Here is a 14,457-nt window from a genome sequence, read left to right as displayed (position 1 = left end):
AGAAATCTTTAATAAATAAATAAATTTAAAAAATTAAAAAAAAAAAGAAAACTGCTGGTCTAGAGTCACCTGGAAAGAGAGACTCCGGGTGAGGAATCATTTTTATGAAGATGGCCTCTGGACATGTCTGTGGGTTACGACTAACATGTCTTGTTAATTGTGGTAGGAGGACCCACTGTGGACATGGGCAACACCATTTCGTGGGCTGGGCCCTAACCTGAGTTCAGTAAAGAAAGCTGGCTGAGCAGAAGCAGAACCAAGCAGGCAGCATGGGGTGTGTGGTGTACTTGCTTCCCTGTGAGAAGTGACCAATTGTCTGAGTGCATGCCTTGGTCTTAACCTGGAATGATGAGCTAAATAATCCCTTCCTCCCCTGCACCACTTTCTTCATGACAGTTTGTCACAACAACAGAAATAAAGCCAGGGCAATCTCTTTTACCCGCTGTGATTATCTCTGTCTTGTAGGAAGGTGCACACTCTAATCGGCCACTGTGCTGAGATCAGCAGCGCCTTGTTCAACTGGGATTCCTCTCTCATATTAACAGGCTCCATGGACAAGACCTGCATGGTGAGCTCAGAGTCAGCCCTGCTTTGTACTGTGTCTCTCTCCTTTATACCCTATCAGGTGTTCATCATAGCACTAACAGACTTCCAAGAGGGCACACAGTTGTAGGAGGCTGCTTGACTGCCTGTTTGTTTCCCGGCCGCCCAGACCCCCTAAATAACCACACAGAAACTGTCATCACAGTTTGGGTTGATCCCTAGAAATCTGAAGTCTTTGTCACAGAAAAAAATCCCTTCATACCAATTCCCAAAGGACACCACTCAGGATGTTTTTCATTTCCTTAATGTTGTAGAAAATTCTAAGTGTCTCTGATTTTTCTGTGATGGCTGTGGTCTTTGGTTATAAATCAAAGGAAAATTAACTGAACAGAGAGAATTCTGTGTATCCTTTCTGCACAGGTACTTAGTAAGTCACACTCATATCATGAGATCACTGGGCATCAGCCCACTTTGGGGAGGAATTTCGTTACTTAGTTGATGGTTTCTGTCTCTCTCAATTTCAGTTGTGGGACGCTACAAGTGGAAAATGTGTAGCAACCTTAAAAGGCCACGATGATGAAATACTAGACAGCTGCTTTGATTACACAGGGAAACTTATTGCAACGGCTTCTGCTGATGGTAAGTCATCTGTTCACATCTACATTATGGAGGAATTTATGTTTTCCTTGGAAATGGTGCCTCACTCTGTACCATGCTTCATCCCCCCAAGAACCTGCTGTGCTAGAAACATATGTCTATCTCCATGATGACATGTATGTCATCACAGTGTGTCCATGTCACATTCCTTTTGTGTGTTATGTGTTATTGAGGGTTTGAATCTACAGTTTTAGTATGAGCTCAGCAACACTTTTCCACTAAGTCATTCCCTTGAGTTTTATTTTGAGGTAGGATTTTGAGGTAGGATGACAACTTAGAGAAGTTGTCCATGTTGGACTTGAATTTACTCTGTAGCCCAGGCTGGCCTGAACTTGTCATTTTGCTAACTCAGCCTCTGAATAGTGGACATTCCTGACTGTATCAAAGATCATGGGTCCATGCTGCCTTTTTTAATAACCACATGTGACGTTCTAACATTGCCTGTGTCACCTTGATAGAGCCACACATGTCTCTACAGGTCTTAATATCTTCTGTATGTATGTGCAATGTTAACAGTCATCTCTTTGATGATTGTGTACAATGTTCCTTTTTTGGAAGGATTATCAACTTGGTTACTATTGATGTTACTGGAATAATAAACTGCATTAACTTAGTCAGTAATGTACTGTCCCACCATGTCTGTCAAATCCCTGTGAGAAGCATATCCTATAGTATGATTCCATTACCTTGCTCATAGGCAAATACAATATCATATTATGTCATCATCTGATGACCATGTATGTTTTTCAAACTCTCTCATTCTGATTTTATACCATTGGCCTGTTTGTCATATATGATGCTGCCTGCTAACTACAAATGGTGCTATAATATTATGTGTCCCAATCCTTGATTACTGCACAATATCCATAAAGTCTCCTTCATGTTTATTTTGCCACCTTGTGTGCTTGGTCATCGCTTTGATGATCAGTTATGGTACTACACTGATCAAATAAATGCCTATGTATGGTATCAGTCTATGTTTCATCTTCTGAAATACCAGTTATGATGCTATGCACTGTATGAATGAGATCTGAAAATGTTAAATGTGAAGCTGTGTCAAGCCATGCTACCTCCTTTCTATCCACAAATGATAGTACATTGTCATCTCACTGGTAATAGCACATGAGAATCTACAATGTCAACCAAACTCTATGGATGAGCACTTTTTATACCAGAGTCATAAGTAAAAAACACCTTTGACACTATGGTAAATTTATGTTGGTTACTTGTCCCTTTTACTTTATCTACCTTATGATGCTTGACTGGTAGCTTCTTACTCTATATGATGCAATATATATCTTCTCTATATATTACTATATATTATATATTATTATATAGCTCTGTATATTACTTCTATATGATACAATATGTATCTTTATGATCTTTGATGACAGAATCTTATTTTATGATGCTGTAATACGTATATGTTTATGTATGTGTGTATACATGATGTCTATTAACAATATCTTACTCTATATAATCCTGTAGTGTGTGATCTTTACTGACAATATCTTACTCTATACAATACAATATATACACACATATTATCAATATTGACATTTTACTCTATACTCTCTACAGATAATATTAGTGTGACTTAATCCATTGAATAATTGCAATATACTGTGTATGTGTTATCTCTGTTACAATTGGGTTTATTATCTCACTGACTATATCAGTTATGCATAATGCTTGTGTAATCTTAAATATCATACATGATGCTGCATTAATATGTCATCTCTTTGCTAATAATTATATGACATTGTATGTCTGCACAATTTCTGATATTATGCATGATTCTATTCTGTAGGCAATGTACCTGACAACTATGCATCATATTACACTGTATGCTTACCCTTTAGAATACTGCTTATGGTGCTATAGTTTGACGACCTCGCCTCCTTTATAACCATGTGTATCCCTGCTATGGTATGGGTGAAACACTCTGATGGTACAGAATGATGTTTCAGATGTCTGCTCCAGCTCTTTGACAAACACACTCTGTGCTCATATTTAAATTTTGTGTCATGGTATGGTTTTAACTTTGATATATTGTGACAACTATGTGATGTCCTGCCATTATTCATATCTCAGATAGCATTGTAGGCATGAAAACTATTTTCATCCCCTTTTTAAGTAATGATATTATGTGATTTATGATATCCATGCTTTTTTCAAGTAACATTCTATTGTTGTTCATGTGCTTGATGACATATGAAGTCACCCTATGCATTAATCATGACCTTAAGCATCATGTGTGCTGTCACTATATACTTCTTTTGGGCCGCCATAAAAATTGGCATTTAAGCTAGGCATGATGACACCCCTCCTTTAATTACAGCAAGGAGATCCTTAGCTATCAAAGGCCCTTCTGAATTCTTTACACAGTAACTCTCAGGTAATAAATAACCTACTAAGTCTTGGGAAACTTGTTGCATGCAGCAAGATATAGAGATTTTATAGCTTTTGCTTTTACATTTTATTGTAGTAGTTTCTGTATATGGAGTAAATAGAAGTACGAGCTGATTGCTTCCCATACCCGCAGCCATAAAATATTTTATTTCTTCCATTAGACTGGACTGGGTAATGGGGTGGGGACCATATGTGTGAATTTCTTCTGAGATCTGTATTTGTGATCTATATCTATTCTTTAACCAAGACCACATGGTCCTATTTACTGTGGCTAAAAGAAAGTATTTGTATCAGGAAATAAAAGTTCTCCAAATGCTGTCCTTTTAAAAATTATTTTAGTTCTTGTTAGTCCTTACTTGCTTCCCTCATTCTTTCTTGGTTATCACGTTCCTTAATTTATAATAAACAGTCTAAATATGTCTCATAGGCTCCTTCTTGACTAAAGGCTACTGTGCTGTGTAAATTTAGGAGTTTTTATGCATGAAATCAATATCATAAAGCCAATCATGGAAATACCATCTCTTATAACATAGGTCTTTAACTTTGAACAAAGGTTGTTATGGGTAGGGGATAGAGAAAGGGCTAAGAGACAGGCAGATCTCTGTGAGTCCCAGGCCAGCCAGGACTACACAATGACACCCCATCTCAAAAACAAACAAACAAACAAACAAACAAATACAAATGGTATTTAATGGGTCTACGCCATCATTCAGATATAAATGCATGATACACTAATACAAATCATCTCTTATGCTACTATACATGTTTTTGATGTTGTTTTTAACAGCTAGGTCCCATACTATATTATGTTATACTCTTGATCAGCACACAAAAATCTTCTCTGACTGTTTCATCTCCAGAAAGATCACAGATGGTGGCAGGTACTGTCACTATTATCTTCCCTATGACCACATTATGTCTCCACGTCCCCAAAAACTATGTCTGGTGATCTCTGTGTCTGTCTGGTCTTCCTGAGTCCCATGTATCATGATATGATCCAAGGCCTTGAAAATGACCTGAGATACTATCTCATCTCTTTGACAACCACATTTGGCAAAATGTTATCTGTCATATCTGTTTGATATCCACTTATGATGTAAGAGTATGCTATAGGTTTATCTTTGATGACAGTGAATTAAATTGTAGCATATATACACCATCTTTTGATTACTCAGTGACAATTTAAAGCATGCATGTGTCATTACGGTGCCTTGCTATGCATGCTGACAATGTATAATACACATTATGAGTTTCTGGTTTTCTTGGATAAATATAATGTGATACTACATATGTTATTTTTTAGCCAGGTACATTGTTTTCTCTTTTCTATGTCATAACTTTAATATTCTATAAATATCATATTCCTAGTGATCCCATATTATGTTATATTGTTTCATCTTACCTCCTAAAGCCCTTTTATCATATTACACCATATTTATGCAGTCTTCCTTGACTGTACTGATTTCTATAGTTTGAGCTTTGACAGTAATGAGACAAAACATCATACAACTTTATACAGAGTTTATTTTGAGTATCCATATGCTGATACTGTATATGTCTGCATCATCTCATAAAGATGATGTTTGAACTCCACATCCAAATTTGGTTCTAGAAAATGTCATGACATATCCTTTTTTAATTTTTTATTTATTTTTTAATATATTTTTAATTAAAAATTTTCTACTTCCTCCCCTCCTCCCATTTCCCTCTCTCTCCCCCCATAGCTCTCCCCGCATCCCCTTCTTCCCCCCTCTCCAATCCAGAGAGCAGTCAGGGTTCCCTGCCCTGTGGGAAGTCCAAGGTCCTCCCCCCCTTCATCCAGGTCTAGGAAGGTGAGCATCCTAACAGACTAGGCTCCCACAAAGCCAATATGTGCAGTAGGATCAAAACCCAGTGCCATTGTCTTTGGCTTCTCAGTCAGCCCTCCTTGTCAGCCACGTTCAGAGAGTCTAGTTTGCTCATATGCTCCATCAGTCCCAGTCCAGCTTGCTTTGGTGATCTCCCATTAGATCAGCCCCACTATCTCAGTGAGTGGGCGCACCCCTTGTGGTCCTTTCTTCTTTGCTCATGTTCTCCCTCCTTCTGCTCCTCATTTGGACCTTGGGAGCTCAATCCAGTGCTCCAGTGTGCACCGGTTGTGGTGGCACATGCAAGTAGGATTTGCTGAAGGAGGCAGAGGCAGGAGGATCATGAGTTCAAGGCCAGCCTGGATATTTTCTTTACTTATATGTGATACCATGGATCTGAATATATATTTCCTTCATGTGTTCTGTCACATAAAACAATGTATAATCATATATGGGGATATGTTCTTTCTATGACAGTTTCTGGTACCATAGATTATGCCACACACTGACTGTTTTTCCTTCCTAGTGATCATTCATAAGGCTACACTAACTGTCATGTCCTTGAAGATCGTAGTGATGCTACGGTTTCTATGTGTAATATGATTGACATCTTGCATGCTTCCCACTATGTTCCCATTATTTAGTGATGTACCATGTGGCTTTGTATCATGTTTGTCCTGTCACTTTAAAATATGCATAAGAGGGGCTGGAGAGATGTCTTGATGGTCAAAAGTACTTGCTGCTCTTGAGGGGGACCAGGGTGTGGTTCTCAACACTCAAGTTGGGGAACTCACAACTGCCTGCAATGTCAGTTCTTCTAGTCTCCACCAGTGCCTGAACTCTTCTATAATACCTACATGCAGGCATATACAAATACACACAATTAAAAATAAATTTTTAAAAAATCTGCACAGGCTATCATACTGAGTACACAGCATATCCTTGAGAATAATGTGTGAGTCTACACAATATTGCATAACCACAGCAAACACCTATGGGCTTTAGGCTGGGCCTAGTCCTTGATAACACCACCTCTGTCTTTCGTGTATGATGCAAGCTATATCCTGTGTCATGCTTTTTTTTTTTTAGAGTAATGTGGAATGCTATATAGTCTCTCCTCTTTCTCGATAAGCACATATAATATGCACTGGCTTCTACATCATGCCCTTCAAAACTTTCCATGATTTTATGTTATGGTTTTATAACTGTGGATAATTCAACAAGTTTGTCATGAACTTATGTTATGGAAAGCAAGACAGCACATAATCATCTATACATATTTATTACATGAACTATTAGGTTGCATAGAATATTGGAAGTCGCTCAGCAGCACTGGTTGGGGAAAGGGTTGGAGGATTAGAAATCTGAGGAATGAAGAGTTTGCTAAAGTATAAGTTCACGTCTAGTTTTTATTTCCTTGTTATCTGCTGCTCATTCTAGTAGCAATTCTCTTCTTTCCTTGTTCTACAAACCATTACTTCAAAAACAATTTCTTTATCTTTTTGTGGCATTCTATAAATCTCTTCTGATTCTGTGATTCCTAAGAAGCGTTGAGATTTAGAACACTCTTGTTTTTCTCCAAAATGACAAATGTTTATTGTTTGAAGTTCAGAAATTTGGATTAGTTGGTTGCACCAAAAATGATACCACCAGCTGGTTTAATTGCCGTTTCCCTTTGGCAGCTGAGGGAGTTAGTGGACATAAAGTAGCTCAAGAAGCTTGTGTCAGGACACAGTTAGGAAATTGTGAAGTGGGATGTGGCCCAGCAGTCTGCTTCTGACTTTCTCATCCTGTCTCATAGCTGTGCTGTCAAAGGGGTGTGTGTGCATCACAATATTTATTTCAAGTCCCTCGTTTTCTTTTTCAAGTCGTCCCACATTCCTCTGTTACTAGATTGTGAAGCGGCTCAACTGTAAGCCTTAGGTTTGTAAACATACCAATTCTAAAATAACAGTAAAAAATCATTTTATCTATTCCATTTTTTCGTATTCCACATATCACACCTTCTTCTACTTGGGAGCCCAGGATCTCTTCCGACAATGTCAGAGTCAGAGAGCGAGTCTTGTCTGTCCAGCCTCCTCTGCAGTGGGACAGCTGCATTTAGAAGGCTGAGCATGGGTATTGTCACAGGAAAGACTAGCTCAGGGCAGAGCTCATTTGTCGGAGGACAGACTTTAGGTAACGTGAAGTCCTGCATTTCAGGTGGATTAATGTCTATTTCAATCCCTCCCCAAAAGGGACAGCAAGAGTTTACAATGCGACCACAAGGCAATGCATGACCAAACTGGAAGGCCATGAAGGAGAAATCTCAAAGGTGAGCTGTTGTCACATTTGGAGCTGTGTGTTTGCTGTAAAAAAAAAATAATATTGTAGGATATCAGAGGTGACAAGTTAACCCCCCCCTGAGTTAATTGACCAGAGCTTCCCTTTTAAGATAAACAACATATTTATTAATATATAGCAGGCAGGGAAGTAATATTCCTGATATTAAATAGCTTGAAGTAGAGAGAACCCAGATAAAACAAATTTAAGTGAATGCAATGATTTATTCCTGAGCCCTCACTGAGTCTAAAATGGTGTCTAATGTTGCTGGAGCTACTGGAGTTGAGTGGCCGAGGAGTCACCTCACTGGACTGGCTCATGTCATATCTGCATTTGATCATTATTTTAAGATGAATTTCCATGCAAAGTGACTGAAAACACCACCTGAAGCAACTGATAACACCTCTCTTGAAATTGTCTATCATTTCTATTTCAAATAGATTTCTTCTTATTCACTATCTTTCCTGCATCCTTTACCGAAAGTGGGTTTCCTGTTGGACAGCAGAGTGAAGTGAATGAATCAGACTGAACTTGGCCTACACATAGCTGACGTATTAGGAATCCAGGAATTTCAGTTAATTTTCCCTTCAACATATCAGCAAGCTCATTTACTTCATAGGGAGTAGAGCTGCATTTAGTTTTGGTTATGTAAAATTAATATTTTATAGATCTTGTGGTGGCTAGCTAGGCATAGTGACACATGCTTGTAATTGCAGCAGGTTGAAGAGAGATACAGGATAGCAGGAGTTCAAGGCCAGTCTGGGCTACATGTCACCTTGTCTCAAGCAAAAAATAAAATAAAATAAAATAAAATAAAATAAACACTCCTTACCCCTTCCCGCCAATAAACACAGGTGTACTGGGACTAAAGTACTAACGTCTCTTTGGTTACATCACCCTGCCCTAAAACTCAATTACCTAAGCCTTTACTTTTAAGCTTATCCTCTCTGATTCAGCAAAAAGAAATGATATCCTAAACACTTTAAAAGCATAAACAGCATTCTTTTCAAACATCAGCAAATATTTAATTAGGTGAAAATACCCAACACAGCAGTTTGAGGAGCTTGCCAAGTGCTTTCTTCCCAGTTCCAGTAAATATGCAAGTTTGTATTATGCAAAAAAGCTTGTGGAGCCTCAAGGGTTCTGGAAATCAGTTGTGATGGAAGCAGTGATGTTTGGGAACATTTAACAAAGTATGAACCTATCCAGGGCTGTATCTCAGGGCTTTATCGGCCACTTTATAGAAGCGTCACAGAACAGAGTCACTCAGTGAGAGTCTGAGGTTTGTATGCTTCCTCAGGACATGGCAGAGCTTGCTGGGACTGAGTGAAGGCTCTTGCCTCTCAGCTCAGCCCCAGTTCTTGGTTTTGTATGTGAAATCTTATCTGCCCCTTCCTTATGAAGTGATAGCTTGATGGCTTCAGAACCCTGATGGTTATAGCAAGATTCCAGCATTGTCCCTGTGTATATTCCTGTCCCTCCATCCTCTGCCCCTGTTCTTGGTGGCCATTGCCCTGTGGTTGGTAAGTGCCCTGGTATCCCAGACAATGGATGCTGCTGACCACTTCCTGGACTGAGAGGTAAGGGAGTGGCAGGAAGGTATGGGAAAACAGGGCATGCAAAGGCAGCCCGGGCCATGTTCCTGAGTATAGCTACCACCATGTTTGATATTTTCCCTCAATGATTGTGCATTTGTCTTTGTGAACATCTGACTGTAAGAAAATTTTGAATTCTATAATCGGTAAATTGTATGCACATTAAGCAAATATATTGCTCATGAAATTATTATCTGATGATAATATTTATATGGAGTACGGAGCTTAAACATTCAGTATATATTCATTCACCAACACTTAGAACGTTACAATATATTCAGTATGAACAATAATGGATTTATTATTACATTTTCATACATGTGCATAATGTATTGAGTTCATAGCTATTCCCATCACCTCCCCTTGTCCCCCTTCCTCTTCTGTAGATCGCCTTCCTAGTTTCATGTATTTGTGTGTATGACCCAGTGAGTGTCATTAATAGCTTAGAGGAGTGTTGGTAATCACCTTTTGAGAATGTCCCCTGTCGTAGGCATTTTTTGGACACTGGTGAGACAGTGATGAGAAACAGACATGCCTTGTCCTCCCCACATCTTCATTCCTAGTGGAAGTGTCCCAAATCGTTGTCTTGTGATCACAGGGACAATCAGAGGAAGGCAAGAGCCAGCAGCAGGTGCCTCTGCCACTCAGATCCTGAAGGAGAACACCTCACCAAGGGGAAACATCCAAACATGCTATCTGTAATTGATGCATTTTGAGTGGCAATAGAAAAACATCCTCTTGTGGTCCTGGGTGTCTATTCTTTCTGCGGCACAGATGTAAGGGGGTTCTGTGTGGTTTCGGTGGCAGAAGCTTGTGTGACAGGGGTGACATTGGACTTTGCAGACAGAGTATGCTTTGTTTTTACAACCCAGCTCTGCTTCTCTTTAGGGTGAGGAAGAAACTATGAGTCTTTGGGAAGAAACTTTTGGGGTATACTCAAAGTATACAGACGCTTTGGTCTTTCAGGATTAGACTTGTGGAAATGTAAGCAGCTAACATTTAGCATCTACATTTTTGTTTTCAGATACTAGTGCCTATATTTTTCCCATTGGGAAGAAATTGTTCTAAAAATAAATACTAGGCCAGAGAGAAGATGGGTGCTCAGTCCTCTGTTTGCTTTTGGAAATCTATTGTTAACCCAAACTTCAACTTGCTATTATCGCTATTCTGTTTTGCAGATTTCTTTCAATCCCCAAGGAAACAGACTCTTGACGGGCAGCTCTGATAAGACAGCCAGAATCTGGGATGTTCAGACTGGTCAGTGTCTCCAGGTCTTGGAGGGGCACACTGATGAAATATTTTCGTGCGCTTTCAACTATAAAGGAAATATAGTTATCACAGGTATGGGAGAGATACACACCATATTGCTAGTTTCCATCTTAAATCACCTACTAGACTTCTGAAATGGATGCCGAGAAGAGTTCATGCTCAACCTCTGTTCAGTTTTCCAAGGGCCTCGGCTTTTTCTGCAATTTCATTTTACTCAATTATTGAATTTTTTGTTATTATTATTTTTTAAATATTTTGAGACAGGGTCTTGCTATGCATCCCAGCAATACCCCTGCCATAGCCTCCCCAGTGCTCGGGTTGCTAGTATTAGCCACCCATGCCATGTTGTCCCAGGACTCATAGGAGTGTGCTCTGCCATTGATGGTAACTGTTTGTGACTTCATATTCTGTTCCTCTAGGTCAGATAGCCAGTTAAGAACTTGTTGACCTCGATATTCTACTTTTCTAGTGGTTACTGCTCAGCTGATGGTAGTAGACACCAATAATGTAAACAAGTCAGGACATTTGTTTTCCAATTAGAGATGTGAAATTTAAATGTCTTTTTCTTGGCTATTCCCTACAAACATGCTAGTGTGTGGGGAAAAGAATATGCACTGGACGCTTTACAACCACCAGCAGTTGTATGACTTCCTGGTGCGCTATCATTTGGAAAGCCTCCCATTTCACCCATGGCTGAGTAGCAGTGACCCAGGAGAAAGTCCACCTGTTCAAAGAGCAGGCATCCGAAATAAGATAATGGGAAAGTGATGGTGCGGTTTGTTTCATCAGGCAGCAAGGACAATTCCTGCAGGATATGGCGTTGACCCAAGGGCTTTGCTGTGGAGCAGGGCTGTTGGCAACAGTGATCAAGAACTTGAACTCCCAGAGAACAAGTGAGCCTATTTCCTCACCCATGGAGCGGCCTGTCCTTCTTACATGCATGACCATGAAAACTGATGGACTTACATAATTTCTTAGTGTTATCATAAGAGATGTCAGGAGCAAGCATAATATATGGTAAATGTCACTAATTGTTTTAGTTGTGCTTTGTGTTTTAATAGCATCAGGATACTGATAAATAAAATCAGAGTGCTTTTACAGTACTTCTTCCAGATTCTAGAATCTTCTAGATTCTATCTGAAGGTTGATGTTAGTTTATCTTCAATAAATATTTAGACAAAATTTCCTATGAAGAGTGTTTTATTATATGTTTGAATGGTAAGATAATAAAAATAAAATGATTCTCACCAGAAAATATATTCTGCATTAAAAGTGGCATAGAATACATGTAGGTAGCTTTATCTCTAAGGATGTATTAACAGTATAGATATTCAGATTAGTAAATTAAAAAACCCCGAATGAAAACATTGAAGTATAAGAGAAAACAACCAAAGTGTTGCTAAAATATTGAAAACATCTTGGGGTGCTGGAGAGATGGCTCAGCAGCTAAGAGCACTTACTGCTTCTGCAGAGGACCCGGGTTTATTTTCCAGCACTAGTAGCAGGCAGTGCACAATGGGCTGTGATTTGAGTTCCAGAAAATCTGACATGGTCTCCTGTCTCCTGTGGTCACTTGCATTTATTTACGTGATACACATAAACTCATGAAGATACACAAACACACACACCTTTAAAGATCCATTATCCATTGTTTATCCCTTCTACTAAGAATATTTAGATATACTAACAAATATGTAAAGGCACAAAGTCACCACATGATATCCTAAATTTATATTTATTTGTCACTTAACTACAAGTTTTTACCCTTTGACCAATTTGACCAATACTTCTCAGCTTCACCCACTGTAGCCCTGGTTACTACTCATTGACCATTTCTATTGAGTTTGTTTTTTGTCTTTTTCTTTTTAGAAGCTGTATATGCCTGAGATCATGCACTGTTTTGTGCTTCACTTTCTGGCACAATGTCCTCAGTACTTTTCTACTTTAGCAAATAGAATTTTTCTCTTTTTAATGCCAAGCAACAGCACTCTCTGTATCTATGTATGTGCACTTTCTGTTCATTTATTTATGTTCTACATATTTATTGTGTGTGCCCACAGTGCACACATGTAGGTAATAGGACAGCTTGATGAAGTCAGTTCCCTTCTTCCACCACATGGCATCCCAGGGTTGATGATTAAACTCAGGTTGTCAGGCTTGGCAGTAAGTGCCTTTGCGTTTCCCCTCTGGGTCAGCTCACCAGCCCTTCTTTCCTTTCCTCTTACGGTTTCCATTGCTGCGCTTTAGATGGTGTAGTCTCATTACCTTTACTTCTTGTGCTTCTGAGATTACATCCAAAAATTCACCATCAAGATCAGTGCCACAGCCAGGCAGTGGTGGCGCATGCTTCTAATTCCACACTCGGGAGGCAGCAATTCAAGGTCAGCCTGATCTACAGAGAAACCCTATCTCAAAAAGCAAAACAAACAAATAAAAATATCAGTGCCACAGTACATTCCTCTTACAGTTCTTTGGTGAGTTTTATGGTTTCAGGTCTTAGTGTTAAGAGTTCCAATGGATTTTTGAGCTGGCTTTTGTGAATAGTGTACAGTATTTGGTTTTGCTAGCTTTCTACCACTGTGATTCAAATATCTAAGATAATAAAAACCAACTTCTGGAAAGGTTTAATTTTATTCATGTTTTTAGAAGTTTCAATACATAACTGGTTGATTCAGTTGCTTCTGAACTTGTGGTAAAGGAAATGGGGGGTTTACTTCACACAGCTACGTCATTTACATCATGATGATACAGAAAGGTGAGAAGTGCGGGTATAGCAGGAAGAAGAGGAAGAAAAAGAGATGGAGTGGGGAGGGAGAGGAGGGGGGGTCCCATAATCCCTTTTGAAGATATGCCCGCATTGACCTGGAACCTCCCTTATGGCCCCATCTCTTAATGTTTCCATTACTTCCCCGTTACCACCAAGTTGCGACTTCAGGGCATGTTCCAGATCCAAACCACTGCAATACAGATACAGCTGTATTTATTGCATGCAGATATTGTTTCTCCAACACTTTATCAAAGAGACTATTCTTTCCCCCTTGTGGTGGCTACTTTTAAGACTCTAAACAAGTAGACACATACTTGGGACTGGGACTCTTTGGTGACTTTACTTCATGTGTTATGTTTAACTATTAACTTGACACATTTGGGAAGGGGGATCCGCAGGTGAGGAACTGCCTCAGTTGGATTAGCCTATGGATATGTTTTTGAGACATCTTAATTGCTAATTGGTGTAGAAGGGTTTAGCACACTGTAGGCCATGCCATCCCTGAGCAAGTGGTCCTCGGTTCTACACAGAACATAGCTAAGCGAGCTGGAGGGAGCAGGCCAGCAAACAGTGTTCCTTTGTTGATTTCTGCTCTGAGCTTCTGCCTTGAATCCTACCTTGATGTCCCTCAATGACAGAGTATTTGGAAGTATAAGCCAAATAGACCCTGCTCTCCCTGACAATGGTTTGGTCATTACTGTATCACAGTACCAGAAAGCAAACTAGGGCAGTCATATGACAGTATTATTTTGTTACACCATTCAACAGAGTCAGCCAATATACAGTTAGTAGACATTCAATGTCTTATAAACCAGCTAAGGTATTGGCAGCTTTGACCTCATAATGGTTTAGTCCTCTTGCCTTTATGTATCAATGAAGTCTTACTTTTCATTCCCCTCCCACAAGTACTGGGGACCAAACATGCTAGACAATCCTTTTACCACTGAGCCACACTCTTGTCCCCTTTCCTTTCCTTTCCTTTCCTTTCCTTTCCTTTCCTTTCCTTTCCTTTCCTTTCCTTTCCTTTCCTTTCCTTTCCTTTCCT

At 39.4% G+C, this 14,457-nt stretch overlaps 1 protein-coding gene across 1 annotated transcript in view; it reads left to right on the top strand.

Moving 5' to 3' along the window:
- Window positions 1-11,752, top strand: part of Daw1 (dynein assembly factor with WD repeats 1) — a 43,815-nt gene extending 32,063 nt beyond the window's left edge. The window contains exons 9-13 of the mRNA XM_005361518.3: window positions 466-568; window positions 1,068-1,182; window positions 7,697-7,773; window positions 10,555-10,717; window positions 11,435-11,752. Of these exons, the coding sequence (XP_005361575.1) occupies window positions 466-568; window positions 1,068-1,182; window positions 7,697-7,773; window positions 10,555-10,717; window positions 11,435-11,469 (493 nt within the window). The 3' untranslated portion in view covers window positions 11,470-11,752. The remainder of the gene's footprint in view (window positions 1-465; window positions 569-1,067; window positions 1,183-7,696; window positions 7,774-10,554; window positions 10,718-11,434) is intronic.
- The last annotated feature ends 2,705 nt before the right edge of the window (window positions 11,753-14,457 follow it).

The sequence above is a fragment of the Microtus ochrogaster genome, linkage group LG4 (assembly GCF_000317375.1).
Source record: "Microtus ochrogaster isolate Prairie Vole_2 linkage group LG4, MicOch1.0, whole genome shotgun sequence".
Classification (NCBI taxonomy): Eukaryota; Metazoa; Chordata; class Mammalia; order Rodentia; family Cricetidae; genus Microtus; species Microtus ochrogaster.
This window is presented reverse-complemented; position numbering and strand designations above follow the sequence as displayed.